Raw genomic sequence first — 19,674 nt, 5'->3', positions numbered from 1 at the left:
ACAGCGGTTAATTATCCGTATGAACCTATTCTGGTTACAATAGAAACACCTGACAACGCAAAACACTTTGTTAGAGTGAACAAGTCACATCTATGTGAGTAGAGAAAATGCATCTATTGCAGTCTGGGCTCTTTTACAGAAAATCATTTTTATAATAGTTTTTTCCATACATTTTTATTGACCCCACACCTGACCCCAATTCTGAGGTTGTGGGAATCAGCCAAAAAGTCTTTACAATGATGGTATCAAATTCAGAGTAGTCCACACAATGACCTGCACGCTGGAGAATTTCACTGCACGGTGTTAGGGAAAATATGATCCCGTTTTATCCAAATGGGATTAAGGAAGTCGGGCGGGTGACAAAACATATGCACCCGGTGACATATGATCACATGACGCACAACGTCCGCGTGGAATCAAAAGTTTCCAGATGAAGCGGTGAACATGCTAAGGGACGTGCAGTGGGAGAGGTGCACAGACGGGAGGGGTGGAATAATTTGGTGACAGGACCGAGGGAGGGAGTATAAAAGGTCAGCTTTTTGGGGGGGGGGAGTCAGGCCAAGAAGAATTTGGTGTAATCACACAGGATATTTTACTGCGCAGCAGGTAGGACCTGTCTTTTATCTTCTATTTGGTTGATGAGTTTTTAGCTTATGTAAAAGAATGAAACCTAGACAGAGAATAAAGTTAAAAAAATGAAAACAGGAATAAAATATTTGTTTGATTAAAGTAGAAACAAAGTTGTATGCAGGAGAAGAATTAGAATAACTTTTTTTTTTACTCTTAAATTAACTCCCACTGTTCATTACAGGTAATGCATCATATATGCAAGAGTTCAAAAAATAAAAAAACTTCCTTTGTGAAATTAAAATAAATAAAGCAAATTCTCATTAAATATAAAGACTCCTTCCATCACTAATACAAAAAGACCTGACTTCATCAGGAGCAAATAAATCTCTACAAAAGAGCAAATTGTAGACTTTCCCTTTTTGCCGGCTTTAACAGAACCCAACCGAACCACTGGATCTCATTTCAGTTTGCATTAATTATGCAGCTCTACATTGGGCTCATATTACTGACTCTGTGTGGACATTTGAGGTAATGGATCCGCCTTTTTCTTGTGCTGAATTGCCCTTGAATGAAGTGGACTTTGGCTTTTCGCCATCAAATCAAGCAGGAGAAATGTGATGCCCGAACAAAGGATAACAGTGTTTGTGGAACTCAGAAATTCGTTTTTTATTCTTTCTTTCTTTATTCTTTTTTTGTTTTGTCACTGTCAGAATCAGTTTTAATCCCAAATCACTAATGTTTACGTTCTTTACCTCAGATCATGGCTGACTTTGACTTGGTTCTGAAGCACTGGGGATCGGTGGAGGCCGACTACTCTGGCCACGGAAACCTGGTTCTGACTCGGTCTGTGCCTCTGATAAGATATGATGACTCCTTCCTGCAGGCCAGGGTGTTATAAAGGCTTTAAAATCAGCCCACAACCAGTGTACTGTATCAGAAAAAAATTTATTTATATCTTAATTTAACTTAACTTAATTCATAACTAATTATAAATTGCAACTCTCCCAAAAGCCTACTGTAAATTCCTATTAGTTGAAAGCTGCAGAACAGTCTCAGAGGCCTTGATAGTAGTTACGACCTTGATGCCTGTGGAAAATCCTCTTATCTCCTTTTCTTCAGTTTATTCACAGAGCACCCAGAAACCCAGAAGCTCTTCCCCAAGTTTGCCGGCATCCCTCAGGGGGAGCTGGCTGGTAACGCGGCCCTTTCTGCCCACGGCGCCATCGTGCTGAAGAAACTGGGCGAACTGCTGAAGGCCAAAGGCAACCACGAGTCCATCCTCAAGCCTCTGGCCAACTCCCACGCCACCAAGCACAAGATCCCCATCAACAACTTCAAGGTTGGGAGATGCCTCGTCGCATGTCTGCCGTCCCGCATTGTTGTACACGTTCTACACACGTTTATTTCAATCTTCTCTTCAGCTAATCACCGAGGTCATCGCTAAAGTCATGGAGGAGAAGGCAGGACTCGATGCGGCCGGGCAGAAGGCCTTGAGGAATGTGATGGCCCTTGTCATCTCTGACATGGAGGCCAATTACAAGGAGCTGGGCTTCACCGGCTGAAGGTCAAGTCTCATGCGCTGCCAGGGTCCAGTGACCTTGACTCAAGACAGTTCTGCATGTTAAGTCTTTTATTTTGAAAAAGATTTCAGATTTCTTTAATCAAAACCTTAAAAGTTAATTTAGTCTCCAGTGTTACCACCAATCATAAGGAACCACAATGTATCTCTTACTGTAATGTTAGAGTGGATTGCCATTAGATCACGTGTTACCTTCTCTGTAATAAACATGATTTTGGTGCCAGTTTAATCAGATTTGTTGTTCAGGATGTCTAACAGGAATAAAACATCCACCCACTGTTTATTTTTATTTTTATATACCACCTCTCATGTCGTCAGTGCTGTGAGACTGGGGCCAGAAATGCTGGTCATGCTCCTTAATCACCAACAGGTCACATCATGGAGTACAGTTCCTACAGGAGTCAACACACCAACTCCTGCATCAAATACCTGGAGACACACACACACACACACACACACACACACACACACACGCACGCACGCACGCACGCACGCGCGCGCGCACACACACACACACACACACACACACACACACACACACACACACACACACACACACACACACACAAGCAATGTCACTTCACTTTGCTTAACCTCCACTGTATTATTTGTGCATCTATTAAGTGAGTCTTTGTCACCTGATCCATGTGCTACGTGCACCGAGTCCAGTAAGTGGCATCGGGGGGAGATACTGTAATAGTTGAGCCGAGTGGTCAAGTGCTATATGATGACTTAGAGAGTCAGAGATAGCGGCGTCATTGCTGACATTGTCCAGTCCTTCTGACTCCTCGTCGTCCTTCAATTCTTCATGTTGCCGTTGCACCATTGTGTCCGTGCCTTAAGTGCACGCACTCGGACGTGACTCCAGGCACAGAAACTGTGAGCCCACTGTGGGGGACACACCTCTGCCGCCCCAACTCCTCCTCCTCTGAATCTAAGCGGCTGTTGACTGAGCTAAGGTCAAACTCTCACAGTACAGTACGGACTCAAGTTACACGTCTGCTTTGTGACAAACAGGGCATTACTTCATCCTGTTGAATGAGATGCTTTCACTTCACTTCTCAAACATTGGAAGACTGGGTGGGAGATGGGAGATTGAGAAGCATCAGGACAAATACATGCAGACTGTGCAACAACTTCTGCCCTCAGGACATCAGACTCCTCAACAGCCAGAAACTGAACTAGACTGAACCATCACAAACACACACTATTTCTGGACTGGACTGTTTCATTGGCATTGTCTGTCACAGATGTGTTGCAGTTCACATCTGTATAAACCAATGCACAACCAGATTATTCTTGCACACCCACGTCAATAAGACCGTATACACAACACTCAATATTACTTATTACTCGCGTTGCACTGTACACTATTTAGTCAGCGTTGCTAAGTGCTTGTGAACTTTATGTAGGTTCCTCTTTTGTTTAGCTTTTATTTAAACATTCCCTAGGTCTACATATTTAGAGCTTTTATTATTCAGTATTTTTTAAAAATGTGTTGTTTTGTGTTTTATGTCTGTCGTTATTGTAGCACTATGATCTTAGAGTCGGGCTTGGCAACCTTTAATACCCAGGAAACCCCTGTTTCCACGGAAATGGGGTGACGACAATAAGTGATGAAAAATAAAATTTTACTTTGTAATTTTATTTTAATATTTCAAGATCACCAAAATATTCCAATTTAGAACCAAAATTACATAAAAAATACACATACATAAATACTTCAGTTAAATACTTCTTTATCGTCCCAAGCCACACAGAGCCGAAGTTTAAGGATGTAGGAGCCACTGAAAAAAACCTTGAAACCTTTATAAAGATGTTTGTCTTCCTAACAAATGCTCTCTGTTGCCTGAGCCTTAGTCTTATGCTTTAGTGAGAAAATAAATTCAAAACATATACATGTGCTGTGTTTGTTCGTTTGACAGAGCTTCATTTGATAGTTTAGTTGCTCCATCCAAATGGAAGTCACAGACAGACAGAGAAGACACAGAGGAAGACATGCAAAAGGTGAGTGTTATCACATCCCTGTGTTATGAATGTGAGGTGTGCGAAAGATGTTCTGTTGCATGTAATGATCATATTTAAACTATTTTACCACTGCTGATGCTGCACTAAACTTTTGGACAACCACCTCTTACATACTCTAAAAGGTGTATTTTAGGCCTTTTGGAAAATGCAACCAACATACGTTCAAGGCTCTGTAAAGTTTACAGATTGACTGGCCTTTGTTTGTGCGTTTTGGTAAATTGTCTTTTTACATTACTTGTGTTTCGTCCCATAATATAACCTTTGTACCCATCCGTCCTTTCCACATGATCAATAATTAATGTCTTTTTAATTTGAGGGTACAATTCTTTTCTCAGTCTTCCACAAACATTGTTTATGTGTAATTGTTAATCTCCCTTTTGGCAAAAATACTGTTTTGACTGTGCTTGTTGTGTGTTGTCTCATATGCGTTAGGCTGAGGTGGAAGTGCAGCAGCCAAAAGAAAGCAACCGATATGAAGAGGTCTACAAGGACTCAAGTACTTCCCTTAAGGTTGGTTAGCATTGCTCAGTACTGGTGGTGCGTATTGATGATGCACTTACTGTGGCAGCTTTGGCGTTTTTTCATGTGTTATGTCATCTTAACACGTGTTGTTGTCTGTGGGTGTTGTATAATTACACATACTACAGTGAGACAGTACGCATGTTTGCCATTTACGTAAAGCACTTCTTTAGGATTAGTGCCCTTCAAAATGTTTTCATGGTTTTGTTAACATAGTTGTTGTGACTCGTGGCCTGTGGCTTTGTGATGAACTCAGTCACGTCCAACTCACTTTTCCTTTTCCACTTCATGAATGCCACAATAAAGCCACTGTGTTCTAGTCCATAGCTTTACTTCATATAGATATGAACTATAACTGTTAACGGTAACTTTCAGATATTGTTTAATAGCAAGTACACATTAAGCTAAACAATAAACTCAGACACAGCATCACACATGGAGGTAAACAGCAGAGGGCGCCACGAACGCTCCCTCATCCACCTCCTAAATTTGTCTTTTTTTAAAGTTAAAGAAGTTAGTATGAAGGAAAAGAAGAATTCTATTCTATAAAATATATAAAATATATAAATATACAGTATAATACAATATAAATATATAAAAATTCAAGTGGAAAACCACTGTGAGATGCCCTGGGCCTTTTTTGTGCTGTTTCAAAATAAGAAAATCACCACAATAATGTTTCCCACAGTTACATATCCTGGGTGACTAAGAGATGCAATTGCTTTGGAATGTTTACACTTGTTTGTGCTTGCATTACTGTCAGTTTATTCATTGTATTGACTGTAAGCCGTATTCAGCAGTTGAGGAGACATTTGCAAAAACAGCCACCTGTTGAATTTCACACGCAAATAGAGCTTATCTTCTTGGCAGACTCCATTGAGTCTCATTGAGCAATTATTTTAGAACAGAATTGTATTTTAATATGTTCTTCTATCACGTTCAGGAGAGTACTTCTTGATCCTGGAAATTATACCTCGTACAGTCTGTTAAGTAAAGTTAATGGAGTATTTACATAGTTTTATGATTTCTCCTGTGATAACGGAGAGCATTGATTTCAGTTCTCTAACAAAAGATTAAAACCAGCTCATGCGTAATGGACAGAAGCCAGATAGACATCAACTGTCCGTGCAAAACAATTCAGGCATTACAAAGGTCAACAGCTTATTAAAGGTTTTGATTCTCTTTAGTTTATTTATAAGGACTTTGTAGATATTACACAATTGTATATTCTGTTGGTGTGAGTGGAAAGTAGAGAGAGAAAACACAAGCAGCAACAAGCAGCAGACAAAAACCCTGGGGATGTTGCAGGGGCAGTAAATCACATGTTTACTGCTGTTGTTGAACTCAAATACCCATGAAGATTTTTTTGACAAGTAATAAAAGTTGTTTTTACACATTAAAAACATATTATTAATGTATTTAATAATTCACTCCTCAGGGCACCCAGAGTTTAAACCCTCACAATGACTATTGCCAGCACTTCGTGGACACAGGGCACAGGCCACAAAACTTCATTAGAGATGTTGGTGAGTGCAGGCTGGTCCCTTGGTGTGTGTGGTAATTTTTGTGCATGTGCATGCCTGCTTTTGTGTCTGATTCAGGTCTCCTTCACTGTGCAGGCTTAGCTGACAGATTCGAGGAATACCCCAAACTTATAGAGCCGATCAGACTAAAAGATGAACTTATCTCCACCACCAACACCACTCCCATGTATGTTCAATTATAAGGAACATGATAAAATGACTCTTTACCTGATTACACTATGATGAATAACATTCCTGAAGAAAATACTGCCGTTGAAGTTTGCATGAACATCTTTAAAAGAGGTGGCTGTATTTACTGTGCATTATATTTTTATTTAAACATAAATTTATGTATCTAAAAATATTAGCTATGTGATAATGACAACAGTGTCTAATGGTGCTTTTGAGTGGTAAGTGGACTTGCTTGAAGTTCTTGATGAGGTTTTATAACTTTACTCAACATATGGAACATGAGTTTTTCAGGACAAAGCTCAGCCAGACATTTGCATCCTCATGAGACGAGTCTGTTTTGAAACCACCATGACTTGGATGAGCAGAGAAAAGCAATAAGAGTTTCATTCAAAAACGAAGTCGGTGAGGTAACCTTGAGGTCAAAAAGTTTACCCTTGTTAACTGCAATGTTACTGCACTGTTCTCTCATGACAGGATAGCGTAGCCGGGAGGGAAGGTCTTTGTTTCATGTTCACTCACCCTTCTTTTCTCATTTGTAGATCATGAAACTGGAAATTGATGAGATATCAGCTCTGCGCTCCTTTGTCTTTCTCTGGTGTGGCTCCAGTGAAGGCCGAAGGCAAAATGGTAGCACAATTCTTTTTAATGTTAAAACCCACATTATAGTAAAGGTTCTAGTAAACCCTTCTCTTTATCTATCTGTTCTCCTCATTTAAGGGTTACAGTGGTGCTAGAGGTCTCCAGGCTATCGAGGACCTGGTGCAAAGCTAGCAACTAATGTCTTGGATTCACCTCAGTTTATTAATACAGCCCCAAATCACAACAAAGTCATCTTGGGGTCTCTATACATGAAGTTTAAGACTTCAAACAATATAACAATACTGCAATGTAAAATGATCAAGGAAACAGCCTTAGTTCCTGAAACATAAATTTCTTAAAGGAAGAGTCAACAAACTAGATTAGATCTATGGTAGCTCTGTTTGGATCTGCTCCATGTCTAGTCTCTACTAGCTGCTGTTTGTAGCACCTACTGTTGCATAACCACATAACTCCCAACAACAAAAGAGTAAAGTGAGCGCAGCAATGGAAAGGGGAAAGATTTGTTTTAAGTCATCTGATGTTTTTGTAGAAGCCTTGCAATAATGTTTACACTGGCTCAAATACTGTTTTTTGTCCTACAAATCATACTTTTGTGTTGCATCTGTTTCAGTGTTTGAGAAAATGGGGTTTTTGACAATGTGAGGATATTTGTTGGATCAAAACCAATAAGAAAAACCCTGGGAAAACCAAGGCACTGGACCCAAAAGCAGGGTTCCAGAGGACCAAGGTACAGAATACACACAAATGCTAAAATGTGATTTGGCACTATATAAATAAACTGACTGACTGATCAAAATATATATTAATTTGAATAGGGCACTTGAGGTACACTGGGTTTAATTTTTTTTACACTGTACACCTGTAACTGTTGTGTGCCCCTCCAGGAGCACTGCCTGATGGGAATCAAGGGAACGGTGCGTAGGAGTACTGATGGTGACTTCATTTACGCCAATGTGGACATCGACTTGATCATCACAGAGGAACCCGAGATGGGAAATGTAGAGAAACACGTCGAAATCTTCCACATCATCGAGCATTTCTGTTTGGGTCCCAGGAGGATGCACCTGTTTGGTCAAGAGTCAACCATCAGGCCAGGTGAGCTGCACCATTTCAGTTTCATCCTCAACAATCCTGTTTGAATTATGTGTCGGTTTATTCATGTTGTCTTGTTTTTCTTAGGCTGGTTGACAGTGGGTCCTACTTTGACTAACAGTAATTTTAACATACGCCTCACATTTTGCCTTGCCCAACTCTCACCTGTCGGGCTGAACTGAAGACATAGAAAGGCTACGCCCCAAATCTTCACCTGCTAAGCTGAAGTCAGACCGCGGCGGCGGAGCTCCCAGGGGAGAACGCGAAAGGAACCGGCCAAATCTCCGAGGAGACAGAGGAGGGTTTAGGGGAAGGGGAGGTCTGCATAGGGGCTTTCCACATCGATAGTCATGCAGTCAGACTGATTCTAACTACATCAGGAGTGCACACACTTTTTCAGCCTGAGAGCTACTTATGACATGACCGAGTCAAAATGATCTACCACCTACTAAAAATGTAAAAAACTTTATTTATAAATATATTGAGAATTATTTTTATATGTACAGTATATGGTGGTGTACCTTGCATTACTGCATCAACCTATATTGCACAATACAACTCATTTTTTTGTCATTACCTTACTCTGATGCACTGAATGGAATCAGCCATGGATGCATAGTCGGGACAGTAACTGCTGATAGCCAGAATCAAGCAGACTTCTAGATGCACATCACTCATGGTGGAACGATACTTGGACTTAATAATAATAATAATAATAATAATAATAATAATAATAATAATAATAATAATAATAATAATAATAATAATAATAATAATAATAATAATAATAATAATAATCTTCAGGCTGACTCACATAACACAAGCTACCATAAGTGGAGCCAAATAATGCAGTCAAGAAGGTAGCACATTTCCTGATGTTGGGGTACTTGTCCTCTGTGAGTAAGTTTCAGAATTGTCCATGAGCTCTGGCCTTCATCTAAATGTCGGCTTGAAGTGTCAGAATCTCATGCTCCACTCCAGAAGAGTTCAGGTTACAACAGTGTTGTAACTTTTGATGCCAGGGAAACCACCTTGGCATCTTCCTGGTAAGGGTAGCCTATGATTGTAGCGACTGGCTCGAGTAAAACAAAGACTTGAAAGCATCTGTCAAACTCTGACAGACAATGGTAAATTTGATTTATGTAGCGTGCACTGTCAAGCTGCGCACATGGCTGCTCTTGTGTCTCCAGTTCTGCCGCGAGATTCTGGAAGTTTGCCAAATCATGGCGGTGGAGCTTTGAGGAGAGATGTTGAATTTTTCATTTGAAAGCATTAATTAAGCTGATCGTATTGATCGCAGTTTCGTCTTTTCCTTGCAGCTCTAGATTAAGGTCATTCAACATGTTGGTCAGATCGGTTAAGAATGCCAGTCCAGCAGCCACTGATGGTCATTTAGTTGGCTATAATCTGCATGTTTACCTTCACGGAAAAAAACTCCTTAATCTAACAGTCCGAAGATAACCGACTAAGATATCTGTCTTTGAAGAGATCTAGCCCGAATAGAACAGGCGATCTTTGATGCCACATCCATTATCTCTTTCATGTTGAGCATTTTTGCACATAATGCTTGTTGGTGTATAATACAGTGGTAATTGAATTCCAAAAAAATTATCGTCCTCCCTGCACTTGGCGATAAATCCATTCAAGCGGCCAACCAGGGCGCCATCCGTGGTGATGGACACCAATTTGCAGACTGGGAGCTGGGTTTTTTCGATAAAGTTGTTGAAAGACTAAAATGTGTCCTCTCCTCGTGTGTGTTCTTTCATGGGCAGTACTGTTAACAGCTCCTCTTTTGCAGTCATGTCAGTAAATACCATTTGAATAAAAATGCACAATTGTGCTGTGTCACTCATGTCTGTAGACTCATGATCATAAGATGATGTAGTTACTACATCATCTCAGAACACGTCCGTAATGTGGTTGTTGCAGAAGTTTGTGTGTTAAGTGTGACTGGGATCAGTCTTACTTTACCTCATTTGTTTTTCAAAAATGTACTGTGTTTTCTCTATCTGAGTTACTGTATTGATTGTATTGATTGATATTTATTGTCAGGTCTTGGTATACATCGGACCCACATGCACAGCGAAACGCAGCAGACAGAGGGAGTAAGTAAAAGGGCTTTAATGCAGCAATCGTAGTCTCAAAACATTCCGGGTCATACACTTGAAAACATGAAGGCATAGGCACAGAAGGAGCAGGCTAGGTCACTTCCAGAGAACAGTGTACAATACCAGGTCAGGATCAGGAGAGAATCAGAAGTCAAAATTACGGAGCAGGGTCAAACACGAAATAAGCTATCAATAGAATGCTGGAAAGTGACGGTAGGAGTACAACGATCTGTCCGAGAACTAAGGAAACAGGTGGTGTTTAAATGTCCTGGTGAGTAATGACAGATGAGACACAGGTGCGTAACTGAAAACCGAAAGTAAAGCGGGAAGTGCTGTGGCGTGACGAGAAACGGAAGTGCTTACAAAATAAAACAGGAAACTGGAACCAAAACACGGATGACAAACTAAGACCTTTCAAAATAAAAACTGGAAACAAGACCAAAACCTGACATTTATCTTGTATAGTGGCCTTTCCATTCAAGGCTTGTGTTTTTAGGATTCTATTTACGATCAATGTCGGGCTGGCATTAAAACAAAATTATTTCATCTTGTCAAGTGAGTGCTTTGCCATCAGAACAATTGGCGTTCAACTTTCTGTGTGCATTCAGGAACAATGCGGATGCAGTTACAGAAATGTAAAACCTTTGTTGTTTACAGGAAGTGCCAAGAAGGAAATATAAAAACAGCAGATAACTCCAATATCATTTGACAGCCAACAAAAACTTGGTATGATTAGTCTTGGAATAAAGTGTTTGTAGATTTCTGAATTTTTTTCTATTCTTTATAAATTACATGATCTACCTGGTCTATAGATCAACTTTATAGTTACACTGACAAAGCTGAAGCCAAGTCCCACGAAAACTTACCTTAAATAAATTGTATTTTTATCTGTTTTTATGGATTAAACTAGAGTGATGCAGGAGGCAGAATTAGAGCTTCTCTACGACTGATTTGGCATTTTCACTGTTTGTTTGAAGAAAGGTTCAGGCACGTTTGGCAATGGAAACACGGCGTCATACTCGCCAAGGGAAGGGTAAACCACAATTCAATCTCTTCCTCCTGTCTTCTAGAGTCGGGGTTTTACCAGAATAGTGTGACATGTGTGGCACCTGTGTACCTCTATCAACTCCACAGTGAATGGGCTTAAGCCTTGTCCTAGACTCGGGGTGTTAGCCAGGATACAGAATAGGCAAACAAAACTGATGTTTAGTCAAATAAAGCTTAGTTTTACCTTATGACCGTACAAAGCTTTGTATTTCTCACAAGGGCCATGGGCCATACACTTGAACAACACAAGGGGCTGAATGTTTTTATATCATCAGCTTTCTGTTGTATTAATACAAAAGTTCTTCCTGACGGGGGATAGGGAACTGTGCACGTAGCAGCGCTCCTCAGAAGCCCTGCATCCAGAAAACCTGCCAAATGTCAAACTCGTCTCTGCAGAATGTTGGCAAACCTGAGTGTTCAAGTGGCTTAAGTTACTTTGCCTTAAAAGATGTATACTGCAGGTAGAATTAGAAGGCTGAACAACTGGGTAAATTTGTATTATTATATTACTTCTTCAGAAGCTCATCTGACATATTGCATTTCTTATTTACAAGTTTACACTACAATATTAGAGGTGTTTTTTCAAAATATACTTTACCTTTTTTTACCATTATCATTCCTGAACTAAGAGACTAATCCCACTCAGGAGCGCTCCTCGGGACCATACACCTCCCAGTCAACGAGGTATTAGCGGCCCCAGCCTCGTCGTCGACAGGCCAGGAAGGACCTGACCGTGTATGCAGGCCCACCATCAATGACCTGAGGAGGAGGCTGAGGAGGCACCGGGGGAACCAAAGGGCTGGAGCAGACAGGCTTGAGACGGCTGACATGAAATATGGGGTGAATCTTTATGAACCTAGGCAAACCGAGCCTGACAGACACAAGATTAATGACCTTGGTGACGGTGAATGGCCCAATGAATCTTTGTGCCAACTTACGTGACTCCAGTCTTACATGGAGGTCCTTGGTGGACAATCAAACCCGATCACCAATGGCATACTCAGGCTCGAGAGATCGCTTGCGGTGGTTGAGCATGGGAGAGTGTTGTGCGCATACTCGATCCAGATCAGTTGTTGCGCCCGCCGAAAATGGGAGACAAACTGAGGGCCCCTGTCGGAGAACACGTCTTGTGGGAACCCATGGAGTCTGAAGACGTGCTCCAACACGGCCTGGGCCGTTTGCTTGGCAGTGGGGAGCTTGGGCAATAACAGTCATGATTAAAGTGTTCTCTTGGGAGGGAGGAAGACCAGACACAAAGTCAAGTACAATATGCGACCATGGGCGATGAGGAACTGGAAGAGGACGTAGGAAGCCCACCAGACACTGGTGAGACTGCTTGTGGACAGCGCATAGGGGACATGCTACGTACTTCTGGACGTCTTTCTTGAAACCAGGCCACCAGAACCGGCTCCCCCAACGAACGCCGTCCGACCGCTACCTGGGTGACCGCTGAAGGAGGAGGCATGCGCCCAGTGAATCACCTCCCCTCGAAGATCTGAGGAAACCAAAAAACGATTAGGAGGACAAGCTAGAGGCCTTGGCAGGTCCCTGGTGGCATCCTTCACCCGTGTCTCGATGGCCCAAGTCACCACGCCCACCACAAAGCCTGGTAGAAGCATAGGGGCTGGCCATGTCCATCTCTGTCTCGTGCAGCCCGGACAGGGCGTCTGGTTTCGTGTTCCTAGACCTACGACGGTAAGAAAGGTGAAAATTGAAACAAGCAAAGAATAAAGACCAATGAGCCTGGCGCGAGTTTAAGCGCTTAGCTGTTCTAAGGTGCTCAAGGTTTTTGTGGTCGGTGTAAACCACAAATGGCTGTTCCGCTCCCTCCAACCAGGCTCTCCATTCCTCCAAGGCGGTCTTAACTGCCAACAGTTCACGGTCTCTAATGTCATAATTTCTCTTCGCCTGTGAAAATTTACGGGAGATGAATGTGCAAGGATGCAACTTGCCATAAGTAAGGCATTGGTAAGCCCGAATGGCATCACCAAATACTCAAAGTGCCCGTTGGGAGTGATAAACGCGGTCTTCCACTCATCCCCCTCCCTGATACACATCAAATGGTATGCATTCCAGAGGTCCAGCTTGGTGAATACCCGGGCCTCCGATAACAACTTGAATGCAGATGAAAGCAGAGGGAGGGGATAGGGATCCCGAATAGTGACGTCATTCAGCCCCCGGGTAATCGATACATGGCCTGAGAGGACCGTCCTTCTTCCCAACAAAGAAAAATATCCTGCACCAGCTGGAGAGGACGAGAGCTGGATCAGCCCGGCCGCCAGGGCCCCCTCCAGGTACTCCTTCAATGAACACTGTACAGTGGTCCCAATGAGGGGGTAATGAACACGGTACGGGAAACAGTGGCCCACACAGTTCGAAATAAATCTCACACTGGGTAAGAAATGTTCTACAGTGACCTGATTCCCCGGAGAAGCGCTCCCAAACGGGAGAGCGCGGGGGCTAACTGGTAGCGCTTACTGAAACAGACTCTGCTGGCTCAGATGGCACCAATGGCGGGAACCGGGGTGCCGCGATTCGCCGGCAGGGTCCATCTTTGGCCAGATTGTTCTGTCAGGCAGCTTGACAAATCGGACCCACATGCACGGTGTCGGAGACCAGAAGGTAGGTTTAATGTGTTTCATTTCCACAAACAGGATCCAGATACAGACACGATACCTGCAAAACTTACAGTACGTGGCGAAGGCACAAAAAGGAGCAGGTCAAAACGGGCTGGGTCAAAAACAAGGTAAGCACAGCTATGGTACACAGGGACTAGGCAAAGGCAGAACAGGTAACTGCTACGGTCGGTACCTGATTCATCTAAGGCTGTGAATGACAAAGCTTTAAATGAATCAGTCAAACTACACCAACGTCAAACTAACAGTCGGAATGTTTGTGTTTTATGAAATAGATATGGTTTTAACACATTCTGGATATAATTAGAATAATTATAAAAAAAAAAAAAACAAGACATAATTTAGCTTTCACTTGCTTTGGTTCATTTCTCATTTCTCTACAGCCTTGTAGGATCTACATGTTACATGTTACACAAATGTTTTACAATACCATAGATGCTTTAATTTCACTTAACTCCTTTCCAAAGCCTCCCCTGCTGCTTTTTTTAATTATGCTTTGATACAGCCCTGCCCTCTTCTTTACCAGGAAAATAGATTGCAGAACAAGTCCAGCAACCTAACTGACATTTTAATAAGCAAGATTTTCTTTTCCCTGTCAAAACCCTTGCCCACTTCCAAGAGCCTGTAGCATTTACTGAACAGCAGCTGTGAAAAACATACTGCAGCACCTCTGGAGTTGGGTTCCACAGTGGTAAGAAAAGACTTCACTGTATTGCGTACATGTAAGATATCAACATTAAGGCACAATCTTACATTATATTTCTGTTTTTAATTATGTATGGCTTTAAATTAATTTATGTTGGAATTATTACAAAACCTGCCGCTAATTGTAATATTTTATATTAATATTATGATTTCTGCTGAGTGGGCCAGTCTGTGTTTTAGGAAACTACAAAATGGTTAAACAAACAAAGAAGCATGTTTTGCAGTAAGATGCTGTGATGGATTATACTGTGAAGTTGGGGCTACACTCCTGTAGCTGGATATTATAAAGACTTTAAATTCTATAGATACTCAAAGTAATGCAATTCATACAGTATATGTCTAAAGTGAATTATTTTATTTTATTTGATAGTTTTTTTGATAAATCCTAATTATTTTAGGGTTGAACTGGGGAAAGGTATTGTAGATTTATTCAGTATGTAACAGATAACATGCTTAATACAAATAAACATCATCATTAGCAGGCAATGTAAAAATGTTAATGCTTTTTGTCTGATAAGATTTCAAGACAACTGGCAGGATCATGTCTATAATTATAATGTGACAGTTATCCTGACTGGTACCTTTGCCATCATATTTGTTCGGCCTATTAACGCTTGGCATCCGAAATCAGGTGCCATCAAGCACCAGATAATGGTATTACATTATTATCATTATAGGCTTTGCTCTACAAAATCTCCATAAATGAAAGAAACAACAGTTGCTCCAAATATACATGAAACTGCTGAATTGATTCAACAGAGTAACCATAACCTGTAAAACTGCTCAGCTTTTACATTTTCTAATGTTACATTGGGCTCATATTACTGACTCTGTGTGGACAGTTGAGGTAATGGATCCGCCTTTTTCTTGTGCTGAATTGCCCTTGAATGAAGTAGCTTTGGCTTTTCGCCATCAAATCAAGCAGGAGAAATGTGATGCCCGAACAAAGCATAACAGTCTTTGTGGAACTCATAGAACTTTGTTCACTGTCAGAATTAGTTTTAATCCCAAATCACTAATGTTTATGTTCTTTACTTCAGATCATGGCTGACTTTGACTTGGTTCTGAAGCACTGGGAATTGGTGGAAGCCGACTACTCTGGCTACGGAAACCTGGTTCTGACTCGGTCTGTGCCTCTAATAAGATATGATGACTTCTTCCTGCAGGCCAGGACGTTTTAAAGGCTTTAAAATCAGCCCACAGCCAGTGTCCAGTATCAGAAAAAAACAAATTGCTGCCTCCTTTCTTAATTTATAACTAATTATAAATTGCAACTCTCCCAAAAGCCTAAATTCCCATTAGTTGAAAGCTGCAGATGAAACAGTCTCAGAGGCTTGATAGTAGTTACGACCTTAATGTCTGTGGCAAATACGCTTATCTCCTTTTCTTCAGTTTATTCACAGAGCACCCAGAAACCCAGAAGCTCTTCCCAAAGTTTGCTGACATCCCTCAGGGGGAGCTGGCTGGTAACGCGGATCTTTCTGCCCACGGCGCCATCGTGATGAAGGCACTGGGCGACCTGCTGAAGGCCAAAGGCAACCACGAGTCCATCCTCAAGCCTCTGGCCAACACCCACGCCACCAAGCACAAGATCCCCTTTAACAACTTCCAGGTTGGGAGATGCTTCATCGCATCTCCGTCTGTCCTGCATTGTTGTACACATTCTAGAAACGTTTCTCTCAATCTTCTCTTCAGGTAATTACCGTGGTCATCGCTAAAGTCTTGGAGGAGAAGGCAGGACTCGATGCGGCCGGGCAGAAGGCCTTGGCCAATGTGATGGCCCTTGTCATCTCTGACATCAAGGCCAATTACCAGGAGCTGGGCGTAACCTGCTGAAGGTCAAGTCTCGTGCGCTACCAGGGTCCAGTGACCTTGACTCAAGACAGTTCTGCATGTTAAGTCTTTTATTTTGAAAAAGATTCAGATTTCTTTAATCAAAACCTTAAAAGTTAATTTAGTCTCCAGTGTTACCACCAATCATAAGGAACCACAATGTATCTCTTACTGTAATGTTAGAGTGGATTGCCATTAGATCACGTGTTACCTTCTCTGTAATAAACATGATTTTGGTGCCAGTTTAATCAGATTCTTTGTTCATGATGGAATTTCTCGAGAAATTATGTGGGAGAGCTGATCTGCTGCCGCAACGATGCCAAACGCTGATTAAGCTGCTGATGTCACAAAGTTTTCTACGACAAAATGATGAAAACGACAAAACGATGACAGAAGAAAAAGATGACAATTAATAAGAGGACAATAATCTAAAAGCTGACCAAAGTAAAAAGATGTCAAAGATTAAAAAGTTGACCAAGGTGCATTGTTGACAATCATGAAAAAGCTGACTAGTTTTTTTAATTTGAAAGGATTTGAGGAAGTATTTGTAGTTGTTATGATTTCACACACGGACTGACTGGAACCCAGATGCAGAGAGACCATACGTCTTCTCATGGAAGAACAGGCACTATTAACACTTCGTATTGTACTACAATCATTTGCAACATGAGCCATACATCACGATCTATTGTCACTCACCATAGAACCAGGAGGTGGTGCCGCCTAGTGGCTGGCGGAAAAACCACCCGTTGTGACAGTAGTTAATGTCACAGTCGCATCTCAGTAGTGGTTCTCGTCCTGGAGGACGAGGATAGCGAGCTAGGTCATCCCGGTGTTTGCTCCCTGTATGACCAGTTGTCTAGATCTGGAAGGCGCTGAAGGCTCTGAGTGGCCCCGACGTTACTGACTCGCTCTCAGTCCCTGTCCTGATCCCTGAGAGGAGGAAGCCAGGCCCCAGCTGTCGGCATCCCGGCCGAGGCCGAAGGGGGACGAGTCAGAGGGCTCTGAGCTTTTCCTTCAGCCCATCCCAGCCCCAGAACCGCAGCCCGTCCCAGCCGCAGAACCTCCGTTCGTTGCATCACCACAGTCTGCTCCAACCACAACCACAGAACCTCAGCCTGTCGCCGCACCACAGCCTGCTCCGGTCATGGACCCTCAGCCTGCTACTGCTGCTCCTGTCGTCAAGCCTTGTCAGACACCAGCTGCACCGGATCTCCCGCCTTGTCAGTCCCCAGCTCCACCGGATCTCCCGCTTCATCGGACCATGGCTGCACTGGATCTCCTGCCTCGTCGGATCCCGGCTGCAACAGTCTCCTCGCTATGTCGAAACTCGACTTCTGTACCGGGTTTCCTGCCACACCTGAACCATACTGCCCCGGTCATCTGGCAAGCGACATGCTCAACTCAAGCTCCAGCTCAGCCACGTCTCGCTCAAGCTCCAGCATGGTTGCCCCTGTCCCTGGCGGTCCAGTCTCCGGTGGTCAAGAGGTGACCGCACCGTTCTTGGTTCCGATGTCCTCTGCTTTGCTGTGTGCAGGTGCAGTTCCTGGAGTTCCCGGTGGACCATCGCCGACCATGTTTGCCTCAGTTCCTGGTGGTCTGGCTCCAAACACGTCTGCCTCATTTCCTGGTGGTCTGGCACCGACCACCTCTGCCTCAGTTTCTGGTTGTCTGTCTTCAACCCTGTCTGCCTCGGTTCCTGGTGGTTCCGCTCTGACCACGTCTACTCCCTGGGTACAGCTGCTTTTCTGCATACCTGGTTTTGATCCACGCCTGTACCTTTGAGTATGTTGTTTATTAAAGCTCCTTCTACTCACCTGGACGTCTCCTACACAATCCAATAGTGTAGTTGAGTAACCAGTAATAAGCATGGAACTGCTGTGTACACTGAGCAGAAGGAGTTTGACCTGTCAGTCAAATCTGCAGCTGCGCTGTCGCTTTGGAGACGAAAGGCGTGAAAATCAGGCTCACTCTGCTCTGTGAAAGCAGACTTTCACCCTTGATAAATAGGCTTATTCCAGCAAAACCATAATAGTTATTATAAAAATATTTTCAATTTATGAATTCCAAGGCTTCCCTGAACAACTGGAGGTAATTTTATGTTTGAGGACGAAAGCTTGTAGCCACAGTCGCCATTTCAAAATATGTCTCCTCCTGTTTTTTTCTCCAGACGTCTACCAAAATTATCATTACAGTGTATGGGAGAAATTCAGGATCTCTCTGCGTTTTGAGATCGATAGCGACTAGAGTATAGGTCAGCGGGTATAACCAGACACATTAAAAAGACGACAAGTATGACTACAATTTAGTGAAATAATTACGTTGATAGAGTGAAAATTGTGGCTGTAGTGAAGAGTTAAAGACAGAAGTTCTATCTTAAAAAAACATGCCCTTACACTCTAGCTGTGACATCACGCACTCTAGCTCACGCAATACACACTAATGGAAAAGCTGAAAATTTAACAAAAACCACCCAATGCTTAAACGCTTAAAAGTTAAAAAGTACAGAAGATACAAGGACGCTGATTGACAGTGATAAAGTTGAAAGATTGTAGATGCTTTTGAAGTTGAAATAACATTTGTCTCTCACTCTAACTATAAAAATAAAAAAAAAAATACAGTGAATGCTGGAAGCAATAAAGACTGAAGATAACAATAATAGTTTAATAGTGTGAGAGCTGGCAACAGCTCTCACACTATTAAAACATCCACTCACTTACTTCTATTTTTATATCCCACCTCTGATGTTGTCTGTGCTGTGAGACTGGAGCCAGAAATGCTGGTCATGCTCCATAATCACCAACAGGTCACATCACGGAGTACAGTTCCTACAGGAGTCAACACACCAACTCCTGCATCAAATACCTGGAGACACACACACACACACACACACACACACACACACACACACACACACACACACACACACACACACACACACACACACACACACACACACACACACAGCAATGTCACCTCACTTTGCTTAACCTTCACTGTATTATTTGTGCATCTATTAAGTGAGTCTTTGTTACCTGATCCATGTGAACTGACAATGTGCAACAGCTGTGTTTAGCGCCGATCACAGCAGCTGCACGAGCGGCTTTCACTGTACTTCTGAGCAAACCTTCACCCTTGGTTCTTAGCATTTTTTTTTCAGGATGAGCTAAACTTTTTGAAAATAAAGCACCTGAAGCATCCTGGGGGCTGAAGGGATGCAGCAGCATGCTTCCCTACTAAAC

General features: G+C 42.5%; 2 protein-coding genes and 1 pseudogene across 3 annotated transcripts; all 3 read left to right on the top strand.

Moving 5' to 3' along the window:
• The first annotated feature begins 448 nt into the window (after window positions 1-448).
• Window positions 449-2,430, top strand: mb (myoglobin). Its single transcript, XM_029162376.3, has 4 exons — window positions 449-606; window positions 1,328-1,413; window positions 1,690-1,909; window positions 1,992-2,430. The coding sequence occupies exons 2-4, from the start codon at window positions 1,331-1,333 to the stop codon at window positions 2,130-2,132; spliced, it is 444 nt and encodes a 147-aa protein (XP_029018209.1). The 5' UTR covers window positions 449-606; window positions 1,328-1,330; the 3' UTR covers window positions 2,133-2,430.
• Window positions 2,431-4,085: 1,655 nt separating this feature from the next.
• LOC114843361 (N6-adenosine-methyltransferase non-catalytic subunit-like) lies at window positions 4,086-10,368 on the top strand (annotated as a pseudogene).
• Window positions 10,369-14,426: 4,058 nt separating this feature from the next.
• On the top strand, window positions 14,427-16,680 carry LOC114861515 (myoglobin-like). Of its 2 annotated transcripts, none has more exons than XM_029160821.2 (4): window positions 14,427-14,585; window positions 15,640-15,725; window positions 15,992-16,211; window positions 16,295-16,680. In XM_029160821.2, exons 2-4 carry the CDS (start codon window positions 15,643-15,645, stop codon window positions 16,433-16,435), a joined length of 444 nt encoding a protein of 147 aa, XP_029016654.1. In that variant the 5' UTR covers window positions 14,427-14,585; window positions 15,640-15,642; the 3' UTR covers window positions 16,436-16,680. The 2 variants fall into 2 exon arrangements, with proteins under 2 accessions (XP_029016654.1, XP_055363452.1); XM_055507477.1 differs by lacking the exon at window positions 14,427-14,585 and adding an exon at window positions 14,593-14,616.
• Window positions 16,681-19,674: the final 2,994 nt, after the last annotated feature.

The sequence above is a fragment of the Betta splendens genome, chromosome 1 (assembly GCF_900634795.4).
Source record: "Betta splendens chromosome 1, fBetSpl5.4, whole genome shotgun sequence".
Taxonomy (NCBI): Eukaryota; Metazoa; Chordata; class Actinopteri; order Anabantiformes; family Osphronemidae; genus Betta; species Betta splendens.
Note: the sequence above shows the minus strand (reverse complement) of the source record. Positions and strands in the feature narration are given on the sequence as shown.